The 20,259-nt window shown below is 40.2% G+C and overlaps 1 protein-coding gene across 2 annotated transcripts in view; it reads right to left on the bottom strand.

Moving 5' to 3' along the window:
• The window catches only part of Gigyf2 (GRB10 interacting GYF protein 2), a 128,645-nt gene that overhangs the window by 97,085 nt on the left and 11,301 nt on the right, over positions 1 to 20,259 (bottom strand). For both annotated transcript variants that reach the window (XM_059278434.1, XM_059278435.1), the window contains exon 3: positions 6,227 to 6,306. In XM_059278434.1, the coding sequence (XP_059134417.1) occupies positions 6,227 to 6,267 (41 nt within the window). In that variant the 5' untranslated portion in view covers positions 6,268 to 6,306. The remainder of the gene's footprint in view (positions 1 to 6,226; positions 6,307 to 20,259) is intronic.

Here is a 20,259-nt window from a genome sequence, read left to right as displayed (position 1 = left end):
TAATTTCTTAAACAGCTCCTCATAACAAGTTTTCAAATTCATTTGCCACTCTGTCCCTTCCAATGCACCCCAATGGCTTCCCAAAGAGGACCAACACCTCTTAAAGGCACCATATCCACTAACTCTGACACGATCAGAGCTTCCTCTCTAGTATCTGTGAAGAGACAGAAGCATAGTTTACTGAGCAGGAATAGCCATTGTGACCTGACTCAATAGTCAACTCCAAGTCCCCCTTACCCAGATGCGTGGAAAGTCTCCCTTCCCAAAGCCCACCTTTGTCTCTTCCATACAATTCTCTTTTCTAGAAATCTTATTTCCTGTGTTCTTCACTAGTCTCTATAAATATCTATAAACATCTATCAGGACTACACTTCTAGCTCTGTACTATTAATCTGTCTTCATTCTAGAAGTTTCTCCATTTCCTTAATTCGCTGTAACTTCAAAACCCAACCAACCCAGCTTCTCAACACTGCATTGCTCTACAAAGTTCATCAACCGCCTTAACACTGCAAAAAAACAAGAGAAATGTTCTAATCCCGTGGCCTTCACCTCCCCAGCCTACAAGAGGCCAGTCCTACCATACATAGTAACTGACAGGGACCAGAAGCAGGACCCCCCCACCAAAGCCCCACAAAAATATTCTCCTAACTTTCTACTACCGTTCAAAATCCACACTTCAACTTATAAAGCAATTTGGAACGCCCATATTTGTGTGATAGTCTGGGAATCAAAAACTGCTGCCTAAGCTTTGCGTTTTCTTCTAGTCATGCTCTGACCTCCCTCATAGAGGTGGGTCTTCGTATACAACCATATATATGTCTAGGGTCCACCATGCCCAACAAGCTTACTCATCATCAGCTTTTAAATCCCCACCTCTTTATCATCTCCACTCTCTGGGCTCACACTTCCCTTTCTCCCATCTTCTATACCCAGTTATAATATCTTACTTAATTCTAAATTTCTCACGCCATCTCTAATCATTTTTCACACATTTTTATTTTTGTAAGCATCTTAAACACTGTAACTACTCTTATTCTATCTTCCACATTTCTCATTCCAAATGCAAATGTGACTAAAACTCTCCGGTTCTTTGTTGGTACACAATGGCCAAACAAACTTAACAAGTCGCCGGGCGGTGGTGGCACTCGCCTTTAATCCCAGCACTCAGGAGGCAGAGCCAGGCGGATCCCTGTGAGTTCGAGGCCAGCCTGGACTACCAAGTGAGTTCCAGGAAAGGCGTAAAGCTACACAGAGAAACCCTGTCTCGAAAAACAAAAACAAAAACAAAAACAAAAAAAAAAAAAAAAAAAAAAAACCACTTAACAAGTCAAGCTCACCTCTCCCTCTCCCACATTTCACATTAAGGGCAAATGTCATGAAGTTTATTTCTTAAATCTGCAATCTCTTGCATCCTTGTCTTTAAACATGCCCCTTCTGCAGGCAGAAGTAGTTAAGATAGTTTTCTGAACCTTTACCAGGAATGGGGAAGAAGGAAGACACTAGGGACAGGAGAGGTTAACAGGAAAGGGAGGCAGAAGGTATCGCACAGCCAGAAAGATCCCGGGCTGGAGGGTGGGCTGCAGCACACAACTGAAAACTGGGTTTGGTTTGGTTTGGTTTTTAAACAAATATTCTCTTCTAAAGTACAGCTCCTTTGGATAGCAGCTCACTCACTGTCCCTTTAACCCTTTCTGAGAACTAGAAAAAGTAACGCATGTCATCTGTCATAACTTGTATTGTTCTCAGAGTATGGACAGTCATCTAGCAGCTTCAGGTTTACATTCTCATGCCCCTAACCACATTTGCCAATGAAGCTTGAATGCCTTTATTCAACAAAACTTTATGGAATGCCTAACTAAGAACTCCGGTGCCCTAACTCAAAAGATTGGACAAATCTTTTTAGTTCTTTCCTAAGGCAACCACATTGAGAAAAAGAGACATACCTCAAAATACTTAACTATTTTAACAGAATATAAACAAAGTGGGGGGGGGGCTCTCCCTTTCTTTTGTAAGCAAAGACCTGAGACTTCCTTGAGAGCACAAAAATGAGACAAAGGAAAACCCAGGAGAGCTTCTGTGTGTCTTCTCCAGAAAGCAAGGTGTCTATAATTTTTCTCCCTATAATAAAGTCATCTGAGCCGGGTGGTGGTGGCGCACGCCTTTAATCCCAGCACTCGGGAGGCAGAGGCAGGCAGATCTCTGTGAGTTCGAGGCCAGCCTGGGCTACCAAGTGAGTTCCAGGAAAGGCGCAAAGCTACACAGAGAAACCCTGTCTTGAAAAACCAAAAAAAAAATAATAATAATAATTAAAAAAAAAAATAAAGTCATCTGAAATTATCTGAGTAGATTTCTGGTCCTTAAATTTTTCTCAAGTAAAATTTGATTTTTAGATGTCTTGAAATTTATATTTGCAAAGAAAAAAGAAAAAAAAATGGTAGGACATAAACCCACAGACTCTTTGAGTGATAGGACTATGGGTAATTTAGACTTTTTCTATTTTTTTCCATACTGTTTACTCCATTTTCTTGTAAATAGAACCAACAATAACAACAAAAAACTCTAAAAGACCTAATCTAAATCAGAAGTATTTAACACCAAAACAAGTTATCAAGATACTACTTTAAGCACTCTCAGGAGGCAGAGGCAGGCAGTTCTCTATGAGTTTTAGGCTAGCCTGGTCTATAGAGTAAGTTCCAGGACAGCCAGAACTACACAGAAAAATTCAAAAAAATAAACAACATAAAAAAAGTGCTTTGTCAAAGACAATATAAACACACAGAGGAAATGAATTAAGTTCACACTATCTTGATGGTCAATCTGTACAGTGTCATCTAAACCTTAAGTTAAAAATGAAACTTTTAATAATTCTACTTCAAGGGAGTTAATCCAATGATTAGAATATAAACAATGATCAGAATATAAACAAAATCATTCAGAAGTGTACATATATCATTTACAATGACAAAACACTGAAAACAACTTTACTTTCCAGCAGTTCATTCATTCATTTAATAGACATTTACTGAGTGCCTCCGAGCCAGGCACTAGAGCTACAGCAATAACAAGCTACAAAACAATCCAGACCAAATGCCTGCTCACGATGGAGCTCACAGTCTAGTGAGAGCTAGAGGCTACGTTATGAGCAAAAAGTATTTAGCATATCACATTTTGATATAGACACTAAAGGAGTTAGGGAGTAAGAAGGAGAGAGGACAAGCTGTACAGTCAGAAAGTCTAAATTGGTAACATTTGAAGAAACGCATTTAAAACAGTATTTTTTTACACCTAGAAATTATTTTCTTTACTAATTCTGATATATCCTTTTATACTATTTTGGTGAATCTGTAATGCATTTCTTTACTCTAATAAACCATCTACAACCTAATGATTCTGTTGGCTTAAGGCTATACAGGTGCAGTCCTTCCGGACAATTTTCAATGTTCTCCTATCAACACAACTGCCCCAGATAAGGACTGGAGGGAGGAATGAGAGAAGAAAAATTCAATTACAAGTATATGTTTAAAAACTAAGATAAAAAGCGTTTAAAAGAAAAAGAAATTCATTTTATGTATCTCTTATTAAGAATTCTATTTTCCATTACTCATTACATAATTGATGGCTTCTTTATAAAAAAAAATCATTAAATGTTTCTATATGATTCTGAGTTACAAAATGACTCAACATAATCACTCCGATCCTTGATTTTCAACTATTCAGAACACAGTTCCTCACCTCAAGATTCCTAAGGGGAAAAAAAGGGAGGGAGGGAGGAAGTGGAGAGAGAGAGGGCAGGTGGGCAGGCAGGCCAGCCGGGCGGTGGTGGCGCACTCCTTTAATCTCAGCACTCAGGAGAAAGAGGTAGGCCTATCTCTGTGAGTTCAAGGCCAGCCTGTTCTACAGAGTGAGTTCCAGGACAGCCAAGACTACACAGAGAAACCCGGTCTCAAAAAACAAAAATGAAAAAAGATTCGTAATGAACATTTTACATGAAGAAACTATGCCAAAAGTCTCCAATGACACGGCAGCTTTCTAGTACAGGATTATTTCAGTTGTTTAAGGACCTCAACTATCTTGGCTGAAAAGAACTGATGGATGGTACAAGTAAGGCTGTGCCTACTTAGCTTTCCACTTCTTAGTAAAGCTTCTAAATACCAATGCTACAGGATTAGCCTAGATAACAACTCGAAGTTTCTGTTTAAGGATAGGACTGATGACCACCATTTGCTAAAGTTACCTCAGTTCAAATTAAACACCATTTAACACTTCAGGGTACAATAAAGAGGACATGTAAGACACCACTGACAGACTGAGCCAATGGCAAAGAGATACCTACAAATGATTTGATGATATCATAAAGCAGCAAACTTTCTGAAAAGGGCCAAGGAGAACTAAGAACTAGGCAGCCTCGAATTAGAACTACTCATCCCTGACAGAGTAGCACAAAAGCATCAAGGTAACATGAAACAAAAGACCATGGCTGTCTTCCAATAAAATTTTATTCACAAAAACTTTACTTACACTCCAACAGGATTCCACGTGCAAACCAGTGCTGTAAGATGTTTAAAAAAACTCAAGAATATCACCAGTTTGGTTGGTTTGTTTTGAATTCTTTGGTTTTGGCTAAATTTTCTGGTTTCTTTTTTACTACGTATTATTAGCAAGATGCTATAAGAAAAAAAATCCTTTAAATGACTTAATGACTGTAATCATAATTTTACAAAGAAAAACATGTGAGGATATGTAAGTACAAACGAAAAGTAATTAATAATGGCATAACAGCTGCACACACAATGGTTTACAAAGTGAACTACATGAATTTAAACCCATCTGCTTAAAGGAGTTAATATGGTGTGAATAAAGATTTAGCTATAAAAATGTTAAAATGCTTTTATAATACTAACAGCTGAGAACAGCCTCTACATGCTACATCTAGAGAATTAGTTAAATGATAGTACATCCATACAATGAAACTATTTAATAGAACCAAAAAAGCATTTATTGAAAAAGGTTTGTTTGGTTTAGTTTGCTTTTGTTTTTGTTTTTTTAAGGTTACAAGATTGAATGCACAGTATGATCCCATTTTGTGAAAATAAATATACATATACACAAATAAGATACATTAAACCACTTGGAAAGATACACCAAGATATTTACAGTGGGTACTAAGGATCAAATTAAGGTAATTATACCTTTTCCTTGCTTGTAATTTCTGATTTTTCGAGAAACAGTAATTTAGTAAAAAGAAAATTATTTTTTAAATATAAAATAACTGAAACAGATGTAACATTGTTTAGATCAACATTTTCAAAATAAACTCAATCTATACGCAGTATGTCAATTCTCAGAACTTCAGATGCTTTCTCCTTCAGTCTCCAAATGCTAACTATGAAGATTAAGAATACCTAGGAATTACATATCCAAAGACGTGCATGTGATTGATTAAGTTCGTAAGACTCCTCAAACAAGGAACTCTACAGAAGTCTTACAAACCACCACCTAAACATAATGAACGCTGATGTTACTCCAATTCCTCCTTAGGTACTGCCTTTGACATTACCAAAGGGGTCTGTTCCAAGTATGAATGGAAAATTAACTATCATTATTCACGTCACTGAAGAGAGGATCTTCAATCACCAACTTTGGGGGGGAAAGAAGAGGGGGAAAGTCACACTATAATGTGATGGATCTCAAAATTCCATGAGAATTCCATATTCAGGGTCCAAACATATCTGTAAGAGACTCAAAGGTCAATTAATTGTTATTATGGCAAACGCTGACTCAGCTCTAGATGGGCTACTGCTAATAGCCAGTATTAATTCTGGACCACCTGCTTAGTACATCAATAAAAATATTTCAAATGCTTCCACTAAAACTATTTTTAAATAAGTATATCAATTGCAGAAAATATAGATATTAAAGTATTACTATAATAGTTATGTAAAATTGTTTAGATACATACACAAAGGCTCAAAAATAGACAATTTTCTAGGGTGGTGGAACTATAGTTTTAGCTTCATTATCAATACCTAACCAAACCACGATAAAATTCAATTAGAGATTGCTAGCCTTTTCCAAATATAAGTTACTATAAGCTAGTCACATTTTAAAATTATACACATGAAACAAAATCTCAGAAATATGTATATTTATATACTACCCAGCATCTGTAAACATCATACTAGTGGATTATGTCATTTAATCCCAAATAAGACAAGACTGAACTCACCATTCAGGCCCAAAATTTAGTGTCTGGGTTTCTGCTGCCATTCTCCGTATTTTTAAAAAGATTTTTGTATGTGGAAAAACCTGTTAAATAGAAACAACATCTTTGTCAAACAATGTCAAGAAAAAGTGAAGAATACCAGGTCAGAACACAGAGCTAGACAATGTATGATCTGCTTATAATCCCCTAAGAAGCTGGGCGGTGGTGGCGAATACCTTTAATCCCAGCACTCGGGAGGCAGGGGCAGGCGGATCTCTGTGAGTTCGAGGCCAGCCTGGTCTACAAAGTGAGGCCCAATTTTGGTTCTAACTACCACTAAAAATGCCTTCAAAATGATTTTATGATAACACAAAGGAAGCAAAACAGCGCTGGGACAGTAGATAGTGAAGTGACTGTCATTGGAGAGGTAAATCCAAATTCTTTATAGGAAATAGAAAAAAAGAAAGAAAAAGGAAAGAAGATGGAGTAAGCAGGAAGGGAAAGAGGGAAAAGGGGAGGGAGGCAGGAAGTAGGGAAGAGAGAAAGCAAACACAAGTTGAGGTTTTATGGTTTACTGCTTATGCTTGAAACTGCACAATCCAAATGGTTACACATAGCTGCCTTAAAGTGTTCAACAGGGTTAAAGAATGACCAGGCTCAGTGGCTTATACCTCAAGCCCCAGATACTTGTGATATGGAGCATATCAACTGAGTGACAGAAAAGGGGGGGGGGGGGGAGTCTCGTTAAAAAAAATAATAAATAAACATTGGGCACAGTGGCAAACATCTTTAATCCAAGCACTCAGGAGGCAGAGGCAGGTGAATTTCTGACAGTTCTAGGCCAGTCTGGACTACACAGCGAGTTCCAGAACAACCAGCGTTATGGTAGGAGAAACTGTCTCCAAAAAGACGGCGGCGGCGGCGGCGGCGGCGGCGGCAACAATGATGAGCAAATAGTAAGTTTAATGGGATGAAGACAAGAGTGGAAGGTGGTGACCCAAACAAAGGATGCATGAAAATGCTTATAGAAACCCACTACTCTGTAAACTAATTTAAAAGTGCAATTTTGAAAAGGGGGAAGGGGTTTTGAACACAGATAACCCTGAGTGAGTAGACAGTGTTTCCCCAGAAGAAATGGGTTATTAAACGAAAATATCAGTGGTCAGGGAGGCCCCCAAAATAAGAGAGGTCATTGCCACTGCTCTTGGTTACCTACCCGAACAAGATGGTAACACCCTATTACTAAAGTCACAACACACTTTGGTTGTAGGACCTAAGAAAACCAAGGTGGAACTGACCTGAGACGTTCACAGTGCCGGAAGGCGCTGTGCAGGAGGAAAGCATCAATGGAGTTACCCAGCGTGTAATGCCAAGCTGCCAGGTTAATGTGCTCACTAGTACAATAGTGGCAAGAAAGTAGTGGAGTAACTAGCCACTTTCTGACTAGATTTGCTCAAAGAAAGGAATCCATGCCTAGTACTATGAACTTGGTCAGAAGCCCATGGCCCAGAACATCCTAAGCCCTAGGGAGGAACCTATTACTATTGTTTTGCTAAATAGACATGTTTTAAAAGTACAGAGACAGGAAGATCCCTGAGACTTGCTGGGCAGCCAGTCAATCCAAACCAGTAAGCTACAGGTTCAGTCTCAAAAAAATAAAGTGAAAAACAGCTAAGACACCAAGCATTCATTCACCTCTGGCCTTCATACTCATATGCATACATGTGCACATAGAACACACAAGTGTATTCAGGACACATATAAGTGTATACCAAATATGCCTAAAAAATTTTAAAGACTAAACTGCTTATATTGTTTTTAAAGTTGTCACAAGCACCAAATGGCTAAATTTTAAACTGATAATAGTGGAACCAGGCATGTACACACCTGTAGTTCCAGAACATTTGTAATCCTAACACACTTGTAATCCCAACACTTGGGGACTAAGGCAAGAGGATATGAGTTCAGGGTCAACCTGGATTACAACAGACACTCTGTCTAATACATAGTAGTCATTCTAAGTGAATCACTACTATCACACAGCTAGGAAAAAGAAGAGTGGGAGACTACTGTCTTCTTACACGTGTGTATGTGAAGATCATGGGTGGCTATCAGGTACATTCTTCAATCACTCTCTACCTTACTTTCGGGGACAAGGTCTCTTCCTGAAGCTAGAGCTGGCGAGTTGGTTAGATCAGCTGGCCAGCAAGGCTCAGGGATCCTCCTGTTTCTGCCTCCTCAGTGCTTAAATCATAGTCATGTGCCACTGTACCCAGGTTTTAGATGATGGTTTTAGGGGATCAAACCTGGGCCCCAATGCTTACATGGTAAGTGCTTTACCAACTGAGTCATTTCTCCAGCCCCTTTTCCTTTTAACAGGTACACAAAATGATACACCGTGTAAATCTATTAAAACTCCCTTAATGAGCCGGGCACATGCCTTTAATCCCAGAACTGTGAAGCAGAAGCAGGCAGATCTCTGTGAGTTCAAGGCCAGCCTTGTCTACAGAGTGAGTTCCAAGACAGACTCCAAAGCTACACAGGGAAACCCTGTTGGGGGGCCGGACCACAACAAAAACTCCCTTAATGAAAAGAGGTTTTTTATTTCCTTTTTCAATTTTCCTGTGGTGTGTGCACTTGAACTTGCATGTGTGCATGTGTGAGGATACATGGGTGCCTGTGCATGTGGAGGCCCAAAGATGGTATTAGCAATCATCCTTGATTTTTATTTTCCACCTTATTTATTGCAGCAGAGTCTTTCAATCAAACCCAGAGGTCACCAGTATTGCTGTCTCCCTAGCCAGACTCATCTGAGGCCAGAAGTACAGGCAAACTACCACTCCCACCTGGCATTTATATGGGTTCTGAGGATCCAAACTCCAGTCCTCATGCTTGCATGGCAAAAACTTTAACCACTGAACCATCTCCCAAACTTTCTAAAAGAACTTTTTATTTTCTAAAACAACTCTTTTTTTTTTAAATACAAAATATGAAAATTCTGTGCTAGATTTCCTAAGATTATCATTTCTTTTGCTTTTTGAAACAAGGACTGACCATGTAGTCCAGGCTAGACTCAAACTCTGCCTCCTGAGTACTGACATTACAAATGTGTATGAACACATCCAGCCAGCATGTTTTCTTCTAAATAATGCATACTGTTGCCGGGCGATGGTGGCGCACGCCTTTAATCCCAGCACTCGGGAGGCAGAGCCAGGCAGATCTCTGTGAGTTCGAAGCCAGCCTGGGCTACCAAGTGAGTTCCAGGAAAGGCGCAAAGCTACACAGAGAAACCCTGTCTCGAAAAACCAAAAATAATAATAATAATAATAATAATAATAATAATAATAATAATGCATACTGTTAAGAGCTTCACAAAGGGTATGTACATTAGAACCAATTAAACTCACAGTACGAGCCGGGCAGTGGTGGCGCATGCTTTTAATCCCAGCACTCGGGAGGCAGAAGCAGGCGGATCTCTATGAGTTCGAGGCCAGCCTGGTCTACAAAACGAGTTCCAGGAAAAGGTGCAAAGCTATACAGAGAAATCCTGTTTCAATAAACAAATAAATAAATAAATAAATAAACTAACTCACGGTACATCCCAAATTAAGTAATTAGGTAAGACCAAGAAAACTGTTAAAACAAGTATTCTACATACCAATCAGCCCTGTTACTACCTTACTGCCATAGTCAGTTCAGTATGTTTTGTACAAGCATGTCAAACCACCTGGTTACCAAACAGTGCTACATGGACTGCATCAAGTAAAGATTTTTTTTTGTCATACAAAACATTTAGAGGCTGGAGAGATGACTCAGTGCTTAAGAACACTTGCTGTTCTTGCAGAGGACACAGGTTCAGTTCCCAGCACCCACACGGTGGCTCACAACTGTCTGTAACTCCTATTTCAGGGGATCTGATGCCCTCTTCTGGCCTCCACAGGTAACCACACACACGCTTGTTTTGTTTTCTCAGACAGGTCTCTACACAAACCTGGCTGTCCTGGAATTCATTATGTAGACCAGGCTGGCCTTGAACTCACAGAGATCCACCTGCCTCTGCCTCCCAAGTGCTGGGATTAAAGGCATGTTATTACTATTTTTTTTTTTAATCTTAGGTCTTTTTAAACTGCTATTTCAAACTCTACCTACCCTAAAGCTTTCAAATGAACTTTAAAGGGATCTCTGACTACCACAAAGTGGATCTAAATTTCTAAAGCAAGTCAAGGTTTGAACTAGAATGGATTTATAAGGCAAGTAGATTCTGACTACAAATGAAATTACTTGGTATCTATGAAAATTACAAAAATCTGTTCCAATTTATTTTCCTCTTTAACTTATTACAAGGTCATCACATATGACCATACAGATTGTCAAAGCACCAAACTTCCCATGTGCTATTAATACAGAAGATAAAAACAGAACCCCTGGGGTTGGGTATGGATGCAGCTCCAGACAGTAGCCTTTTTTTTTTTTTTTTGGTTTTTCGAGACCGGGTTTCTCTGTGTAGCTTTGCGCCTTTCCTGGAACTCACTTGGTAGCCCAGGCTGGCCTCGAACTCACAGAGATCTGCCTGGCTCTGCCTCCCGAGTGCTGGGATTAAAGGCGTGCGCCACCACCGCCCGGCCAGACAGTAGTCTTTAAACTGTAAGAGAAGCCCCCTGGACATAGGGAGCATCTAGGGAACAAATTAATGAGCAGGAAATTCCTGTTCCAGTGCATTTGATCATCCTGACTATAGGTACTGCAAAACCTCACAAACATCAAATGCCCCAAAGCTTGAACCCAGCTACTAATTATAACATGGTTCCCTAGAATTATGTCCTGGTGCAAACACTTCTAGAGAACTCTAAGAACAATCCAAGCAATTTAATTCTCAAGAGTACAAACAGAGGAGTGCTCTGTTCCTTTTCCTTATGAATTAAAAGAGGAAATCTAACTTAAGCACTAAGCACCTTATTCAACTCTGAGTTCCAGACCCCACATTGCTCCTTCCCAATCAATTTAATAGAGCAAGTTTAATGGACTTCTAAGTTCTGGAGGGACCGTCTTACATAGTTCCTCTGAATTATAAATTAGTTGAAATGGAAATTACGCCTTATCTCTGAACAGTCTTCTAAAGCTAGAGCTGGGTGCTGGAATGAGAATAGTCTTCCCATCTTTTTTTTTTTTTTCCTTTCTTTTATTTTTTTTGGGGGGGAGGGGGTGAAGATAGGATCTCATTATGTAGACTTGGCTGCCCTGAGGAACTTACTCTGTAGACAGGCTGGCCTCAAACTCATAGAGATCAGTCTGCTCTGCGGGCACCACCACACACCCAAGGGCATCATTTCAAACCCCACCTAGCCAATTCAAATCCCTACAAGCCTCCTGACCTTTGGGAAACAGCTCTGAATTTGTAAACTTGGGATCTGAAGCCGACTCTACTTGGCCAAGCTCCTCTCTAGATTGCCTTCTCTTGAAACCAGTTCATTTTTCCTCCATGATTAGTACTATCTGGTACTACTATTATGATCCAAACTTTTCTGTTTCTCCCTTCCTAATTTTCCCCCAGAATATCCATGGCTTACTGAACTGTAAACTCCAAGTGCTGTCTCTACCAAGTCCCTGTGGATAGAACTCTGCTCAAAGTATGCAGTGGCAAAAGGGCACAGAGGAAATGAAAACTAATTTCTAAATGGCCTGGGAAAGGGAGCTTGGGAAAAAGGACCCACCCACACTGCCCCAAATTACAAACTTGATTTTATTTTCTATAGTATTACTTTGTTTATCATTCTAAATCAATTAAATACACCTACCTCAAAGCAGGGAACAACTGATAAAGGCACCACTGTTTTGAAAGTTTACTGGTTAATCACACTGAAAAAGCCAATCACGTGAAACTGCTTCCACTTTACGACCCTTCACCTAGGCATTTTCTCAACTACTGCTAACTCTTAAAGAGTCTTCTTATATCCTTTCAATAGTCTGAATTCTTTTAACTCATATCTAAATATAACAAAATTCCTAAACTAGATATGGTAGTGCATGTACACTACAAAAGCAAAGGAAGAAATGTATTCAAGGATAGTTAGTCTGCACTATGTAGTCAGATTCTATCTCCAAAATACTAATATTTGTAGAAATCCAATTTGCAAAGCTAGGATGGCTCAGCAATTAGAAGCACATCCTGCTCTTGTAGCAGACCCAAGTTTGATTCCCAGCACCCAACTGCCTGTGACTCCAGTTCGGCAGAATTAGACACTCTCTTATGGCTTCTCAGGGCAGTGGAAGGATCAAGAGGTCAAAGTCAGCCTCAGCTACACAGTGAGTTGGAGGCCAGTTTAAGCTACATAAGGCTCTGTCCAACAACAACAAAAAAAAAAAACCTGGGGTGGGGGGCAAGCAACTGTCTCAGTCTATACACTGTGCTAGAGGTTACAAGTAGAAAAAGACCATATGATTAGACATCTGCAACTCACAGCTTCTTTTACCTAACTCAATTTCATCTCTAGCTTTCTCCTCTGGAAATACAACTGTCACCATGTTCATCATATCCACAACATAATAATTTTCAGTAAGTCAATGATTACTCTCACCTGACGTGTTAAAAATTTACAAAGTGTCCCTCTATACCTCTTTTTATGTTCACCTATATGAAATGGGAAGGGGGGACTAGCTATTAATTCCCACAGACTACAATTACTCTCTAAGTCTGGGGATGCCTAACCCGGAATGTGCCCTGTTCTATCCTTGGTGCCTCATAAACGACACAATGGAACACGCTGCAATCCCCAGCACTGGAGAGACAGAGGCAGATGATCAGAAGTTCAAGGTCATCCTCAGCTACACAGCAAGTTGGAGAATATCCTGGGTTACATGCGACTCCATTCTATCCTCTATTTTAAAACATTCAGTACAGCTGAATGGACGAATTTCTAACATATACAATTAAGCCAGAATTTTGTTTTTAATCCTTTAAAAAAAGTTTTAGATTTAATTATTTTATTTTTTGTGTATGAATGCTTTGCCTGCATGTATGTATGCGTATCATAGGCATGCCTGAAAGAGGACAGAAGAGTTAGATCTTCTGGAACTGGAGTTACAGATGTTTGTAAGCCACCATGTGAGTAAGTGCTAGAAACTGAACCTGGGTCCTCTGCAAGAGCAACAGTGCTCTTAATCACTGAACTATCTCTCGAGCTCCAACCCATGGTTTTTTAAAGTTATATAATGTTTATAATAAAACAGGTAGTTTCAAGTTTTTTGCCATTATGAACAAACAGTGCTTTAAACAACTTATGTTTTTAAATACTGACCAGGCTGGCCTTGAACTCACAGAGATCCTCCTGCCTCTGCCTCCTGAATGCTGGGATTAAAGGTGTGCACCACCACCACCACCACCACCACCACCACCACCACCACCACCCGGAGCTCCAGCCATTTTTTTAACATTTAAAAATAAAGTGTGATTAACATATTCCCTCCAACATCTTAGCACTTGAGAGGTAGATACAAGAAGATTGCTGTAAGTTTGAGGCCAACCCAGGCCACACAACAAGGTCCAGACAAGCTTGAACCTATTAAGTAAATAAATAAAAGTTCCTTAATCACACTAGCCACATCTCCAAGCTCAATAGACATACTGTGTATAACTGTGTATACTGTACTGGTCAATAGTGACTGAAGGATAGTCCATCATAGCACAAGTTCTGTTGAATAGTGCTGGAGACTATTTTTAAAGGAATTGTAACTGGTCATAACTTCCACAAATCTGTACCTACTTAGCCCTAAAAACCTTCAATGAAGACTACAGGTTGTAACCTGTGATAAGAGCATGCTTAGCTTGTGTAAGGCCCTGGGTTCAATCCCTAGCAACAACAACAAAATTTAAACACCAACAATATGTGTATTACCATTCAAACAAATTTTAAATCATTTTAAAGAATTCAGTGTATGAGGCTAGAGATACAGCTTAGTTGGTAGAGTGCCTTCGGCTTACCTTACATGTATGAAACTCTGGGTTCAATTCCTAGCATCACACAGTAACTAAAGCATACATGAAATCCTGGCACTCAGAAAGTGGAAACACAAGGTTCAGAAGCTCAAGGCTAGCCTAGAATACATGTGACCCTGTCTCAAAAAGAGGGGGCCAACAAAATTAAAATTCAGGTAAATGTGTAAATTTTAACACTGAATATTGGTAATGTCAAAACTATTTACTGTAGTACAAATGGTTAGAAGACCTTATTAATAAAAACAAACCTGAAGCCAGGTATTAGGGTGAATGCTGGAAGATCAAAGAAGCAGAACAAGCCACAGTCACTTGCCAACTCACCTTGCCAATTCCTCAGACTGGAAGCCTCTGAGTCCTCATCCAGAATGAATCTCAGCTGAACTGCTGCTCAAAAGCCTAAAAGCTTAACCATCCTAGTTTCTGGTCCTCACGCCTTATATACCTTTCTGCTTTCTGCCATCACTCCTGGGATTAAAGGCATGCCTGGCTGTTTCCAGTATGGCTTTAAACTCACAGAGATCCACATGGATCTCTGCCTCCCAAGTGATAGGATTAAAGGCACGTGCGCCACCATTTTCTGGCCTCTGTATCTAGTGGCTGTTCTGTTCTCTGACCCCAGGTAAGTTTATTAGGGTGCACAATATTTTGGGGAACACAATATCACCACAATTTCCACCATAGTAATGTTAAAGTATTATTTGCCTTCTACTGTATGTCAGCACTTGTACAAACCATACAATAAGGGGGACTACTGCTGACACTGTGACAACATTCACATCAGTAACAACTACTACACCAGCAGCAAGTCTATTCTTCACTGCCAGCAGCATGTATCACAAAAGGAGAAACAGCACCCTTTTTTAAGAATGCTGTATTTGACAAATCAGAAAATACTGTGTATATGTGTATATGAAATAGGAAATAAAATAAAGCACTAACTTCTTCTGCAAACCAGTATCATCAAGAAAGACACAACTACTCAAGAGTTGTGAGATCAACTAAACTGCTCCCCGCCCCCAGGAAGATTATTTTAATTTGAAAAAAAAGAATAGCTAACAGAAAAATATGGTTATCAGAGTTGGGTCATTTTTTTCAAAGAGAACACAAGAGACTATTACTACAAGGAAAACTGAGAGATTTTGTTGGGTTCTTCAGTGACATTTGGAAGTAAATATATCCTGCTTGCAACAGTTTGAATACATCCTCCAAAGTTCATGTGCTGGAAATTTCCCCAGCACAACAGTCACAAGAGGTGATTAAGTAAAGAGGGCTCTGCTCTCATAAACAGATTAATGCCATTAACCAGGGATGTGGTTAATCATCACTAATGTGGGTCATTATAAAAGCAAGATTAAGCCCCTCCTTCTTCCCCTTGCTCTCTCCCTCTTGCCTTCTACCATGGGATGGTGCAGCCTAAATAAAAGCCTACACAGATGCTGGTACCATGCTCTTGAACTTCCCAGGCCAAAACAAGAGCCAAATAAATTGTGGTACACGGGCTGGAGAGATGGCTCAGCGGTTAAGAGCACTAGCTGTTCTTCCAGGGGTCCTGAGTTCAATTCCCAGCAACCACATGGTGGCTCACAACCATCTGTAGTGAGATCTAGCGCCCTCTTCTGGCATGCAGGCAGAGCACTGTATACATAATAAATAAATAAGTAAATCTTTAAAAAAAAAAATTGTGGCACACACCTGAGTATTACTACTGCAATAGAAATCAGACTAAGGCAGGTCTTAAAATCAAAAGGGACTGGAGACTGGGCAATGGTAAAGTGCTTGCCTAGCATGTCCAAAGCCCTGAGTTTAATGCCCAGCACTGCAAAATTAGCATACATCTCAGAGAAAAAGGAAAACATAATAAAAAATGTAGAACAAACAGCCAGACATGACGACACACATCTATAATCTAGTATTCAAGGGGCAGGAGGAGCTCAGCAGTTCAAGGACAGCCTGGTCTACCATTACGTTTCCTGTCAGCCAAGGATACACATTGAGTTCCAGGTCAGCCAGGGTTACATAGCATGATTCTGCCTCCAAAAATAAAGTAAAACACACAAACACAAACACAGGCACGCCTTGGAAAGCTTATCAAGGGGCATTAAAGATCAATGTGGCCTAATAATCAAACTATCTCAGGCTGGAGAGTTGGCTCAGCAATTAAAGAATACTGGCTGCTCTTCCGAAGGATTCAATTCCTAGCACCCACATGGCTGCACACAACCATCCAGTTCCAGGGGATTTCCAACAGCCTCTTCTGGCCTCTTTGGCACTGCATGCATATGGTACACAGAAATACACACAGCAAAACATTTATATACACATAAAAGAAATTAATCTTAAAAAAAAATTAACTTTCTCCAAAACTGACAGACTTCATATTCTGAAAAGATTCACTGGGGCTGTCTAAACACCTCTCTCACAGGACTCTAGGCCTCAGGACAGGTCAGTAAGGTTCCAGTCAGCACCTGGCACAAAGGAAACATTTAAGAACTTGCCGAGTTGGGGGCTAGAGAAATTGCTCAGTGGTTAAGAACACCGGCTACTCTTACAAGTACCAGAGTTTGATTTCCAGCACCCACACAGTGGCTCACAGCCATCTGCAACTACTCTTCCAGAAGATCTAATGCCCTCTTCTAACCTCCACAAGGACACACAGATACACAGACACAGACAGACACACACACACACACACACACACACACACACACACACACACACACGGCGAACATTCATACAATAAAAGTAAAGAAAGATGTAAAATAATTAAGAAATGGGAGTGAGGAGCCACAATGGGGAGGTAGGCTTCAAGACAGTTTAGCATGGAAAGGTACCTGCCACCAAACCTGATGACCAGAGTTCATTCCCTGGGACCCACATGGTGGGAGGAGAGAATCAACTCTCTCAAGTTTTCCTCTGTCCTGCTGCACACACATCCACAAGCATATATGTATGGTGGGAGGGGGGAGTTAAAAAAAAATTAAAGGCCTATAAACAGAACCAAGTAACACGCCTATCCAAAATTATAAAGGTGGAGTTTTAAAACTGGATATGGCAATAAACCAATGGGAGGTAAGAATTATGAGTTTGAGGCCAGACTGGGCTATACAGCAATTTTCAACATGGCCTGGGATACATAGTGTGACCTAGTTTTCAAGAACAAAAACAAAAAGATACTTTAAATGGTGGTGCATGGGGCTGGAGAGATGACTTGTTGCTCTTGTAGAGAATTCAGGTTTTGTTCCCAACACCCACATAGCAGCTCACATGCCCTCTTCTAGCTTCCTCAGGTACCAGGCACATGTGCTGTGCACATATATACATGCAGGCAAATATTCATACACATAAAAATAAAAACAAATAAATCTAAAACAGATTTAAAATGGTGGTGCATGCCTGTAATCTAAGCTCTCAGGAAGAAGATACCAGAAGATATCTCACAAGCTTAAACACTGGATAACACTCTGGGTTGGAGAAACTTCTTAGTAGTTAAGAGAACTTACTGGTCTTACAAAGGGCACAGGTTCAGATCCCAGCACCCACATTGTGGCTCACTTTTAGGGAACCTAATCCCCTCTTCTGAACTCCTCAGGCATCAGGCACATATGTGGTATACATACATACATGTAGGCAAAATACTTAAAACACATAATCAAAAGAAAAAAAAGAAATAAAAAGCAAAACACTAAACTTCCAAAAATTATATAAAATTTTAGACTTAAGATTTACCTATTTTCATAGTAATAACAATCACAAAAGATCATAAAAGCTATCATTTAACTACTCTATGCCAGGCCAGGAATTGCTTACATTTTATATTAACTACCACAACTTTCCTGGGATATACCTTATAGTTAGGAAAATAAGGTTCCTGCTGTGGGATGGTCTGTATGTCAAGTGTGTTGCTGATTGGTCAGTAAATAAATCACTGATTGGCCAGTGGCTAGGCAGAAGTATAGGTGGGACAAGGAGGAGAATAAAGCTGGGAAGTGGAAGGCTGAGCTGCCAGCTGCCACAATGACAAACAGCATGTGAAGATGCCAGTAAGCCACGAGCCACGTGGCAAGGTATAGATTAATAGAAACGGGTTAATTTAAGCTGTAAGAAAAGTTAGCAAGAAGCCTGCCACGGCCATACAGTTTGTAACCAATATAAGTCTCTGTGTTTATTTGGCTGGGTCTCAGCGGCTGTGGGACTGGCAGGTGAGAGAGAATTGTCTTGACTGTGGGCCAGGCAGGAAAACTCTAGCTACAAATGGCGTCCAACGTGTTGGCAAGAGTTTCCACCTAAAAACTGAGAAAAAAGATTCTAAAACGGAGCTAAAAACAGTTCCTAACTGTCTCTCAAATGAGCGGCAGCTGCCGGTTTGAGCTAATGGTGGGTTCCTAGCGTGCACACTCGACCCGCAGTATGGCGGGAATGAGGCCTCTGCAAGTGGCACATTAAGATGCATGGTGGATTTAGACTTTGCTAATACAAAACAAAAAAAAGAAGTTTCTGGGCTACACGCTGCTTGGCTAAAAGCATAGACCTACAAAAGCTCCCAGAGCTGGTGGTAAACCACCGCCATGTTGGGAAGCTGAGGTGGGTGGAGCCAGCAGCCACAGCTGCTGCAGTTTAAAGCAATAGATTCATAATAAGACAGATTCAGATGTAATAGTTTACAATGTGTGTAAAATATACGTAGGCTTGAAAGAGACAAAAAAGGTGATATATACAGTTATATAAACAAATACATAGTTTTAAAAAATAAAGTCTTTAAAGAGACAGTAAAATTAATATATAAAATAAGCCACGTAAAGATGAATATTACACAGAGAATCTGGATTGTGTTGTCTTTGGGATTCTTAACTGCAGAGAGATATTTGATTGTAAAGGAAGCTGAGTTAAACCAATATGTATATTTTAAAGATACCTTGACTTCAAAATTTGGATATAAAAATATGTTGCTTTGGAAAGGAGACTCTGCTTTTGTTCCCACAGAAAGCCAAAGGCTATGGATTTGTTCCAGGTTAAGATACATCAGGTTTGACCAGCCAAGACCCCCTGAAAGGTCTTCGGTGACATCATGGCCCAGATGATCCAACATCCAGAATGGTTTCAAGGCAACTGGCTCAGACGATACAGCCTCACAGACTATTCCATAATCCTAAAATTTTCTTTGTGTCCCCATAAGATACAGCGCCCCCCTCCAGCAGGAAGTAGTAAGAGAAGCTACGCCCAAATTCCCAAATTATATGTAATTTTACTTTGTTAAGGTTAAAACCTTCCTTTTTGGAAAAAAAAAAGGGGGGGGGGAGTGCTGTGGGATGGTCTGTATGTCAAGTGTGTTGCTGATTGGTCAGTAAATAAATCACTGATTGGCCAGTGGCTAGGCAGAAGTATAGGCGGGACAAGGAGGAGAATAAAGCTGGGAAGTGGAAGGCTGAGTCAGAGACACTGCCAGTTGCCACAATGACAAACAGCATGTGAAGATGCCGGTAAGCCATGAGCCACGTGGCAAGGTATAGATTAATAGAAATGGGTTAATTTAAGCTGTAAGAAAAGTTAGCAAGAAGCCTGCCACGGCCATACAGTTTGTAACCAATATAAGTCTCTGTGTTTATTTGGCTGGGTCTCAGCGGCTGTGGGACTGGCAGGTGAGAGAGATTTGTCCTGACTGTGGGCCGGGCAGGAAAACTCTAGCTACGGGTTCCAATTGGTTAACTTGTCTAAACTCCCAGATAATAAGTGACAGAAAATTAAACACACATCTCTCTGTTTTTCACTATATATTGATATGGCCCCCTCAATACCATGATGGCTAATCTTGACTGCATCTGGAATCAACTAAAACCGAAGCTGCTGGGCACTCCTATGAGGGATTTTCTTGATCAGATTATTTGAAGCAGGAAGACCCACCTTAAATGTGTGTGGCACTTTCTGGTGACAGTCCACATAAAGAACATGGAAAAAAGAAATGTTTCTGCCTGATTGCCCTCACTCTTGCTGGAAAGTTTATCTGTCCTGCTGCTGCAGCAACCCAGTTATCAGAATCAGCTTCAAGATTCCAATGCAGACTGAAGAT

This window comes from Peromyscus eremicus, chromosome 13 (assembly GCF_949786415.1).
Source record: "Peromyscus eremicus chromosome 13, PerEre_H2_v1, whole genome shotgun sequence".
Taxonomy (NCBI): Eukaryota; Metazoa; Chordata; class Mammalia; order Rodentia; family Cricetidae; genus Peromyscus; species Peromyscus eremicus.
Note: the sequence above shows the minus strand (reverse complement) of the source record. Positions and strands in the feature narration are given on the sequence as shown.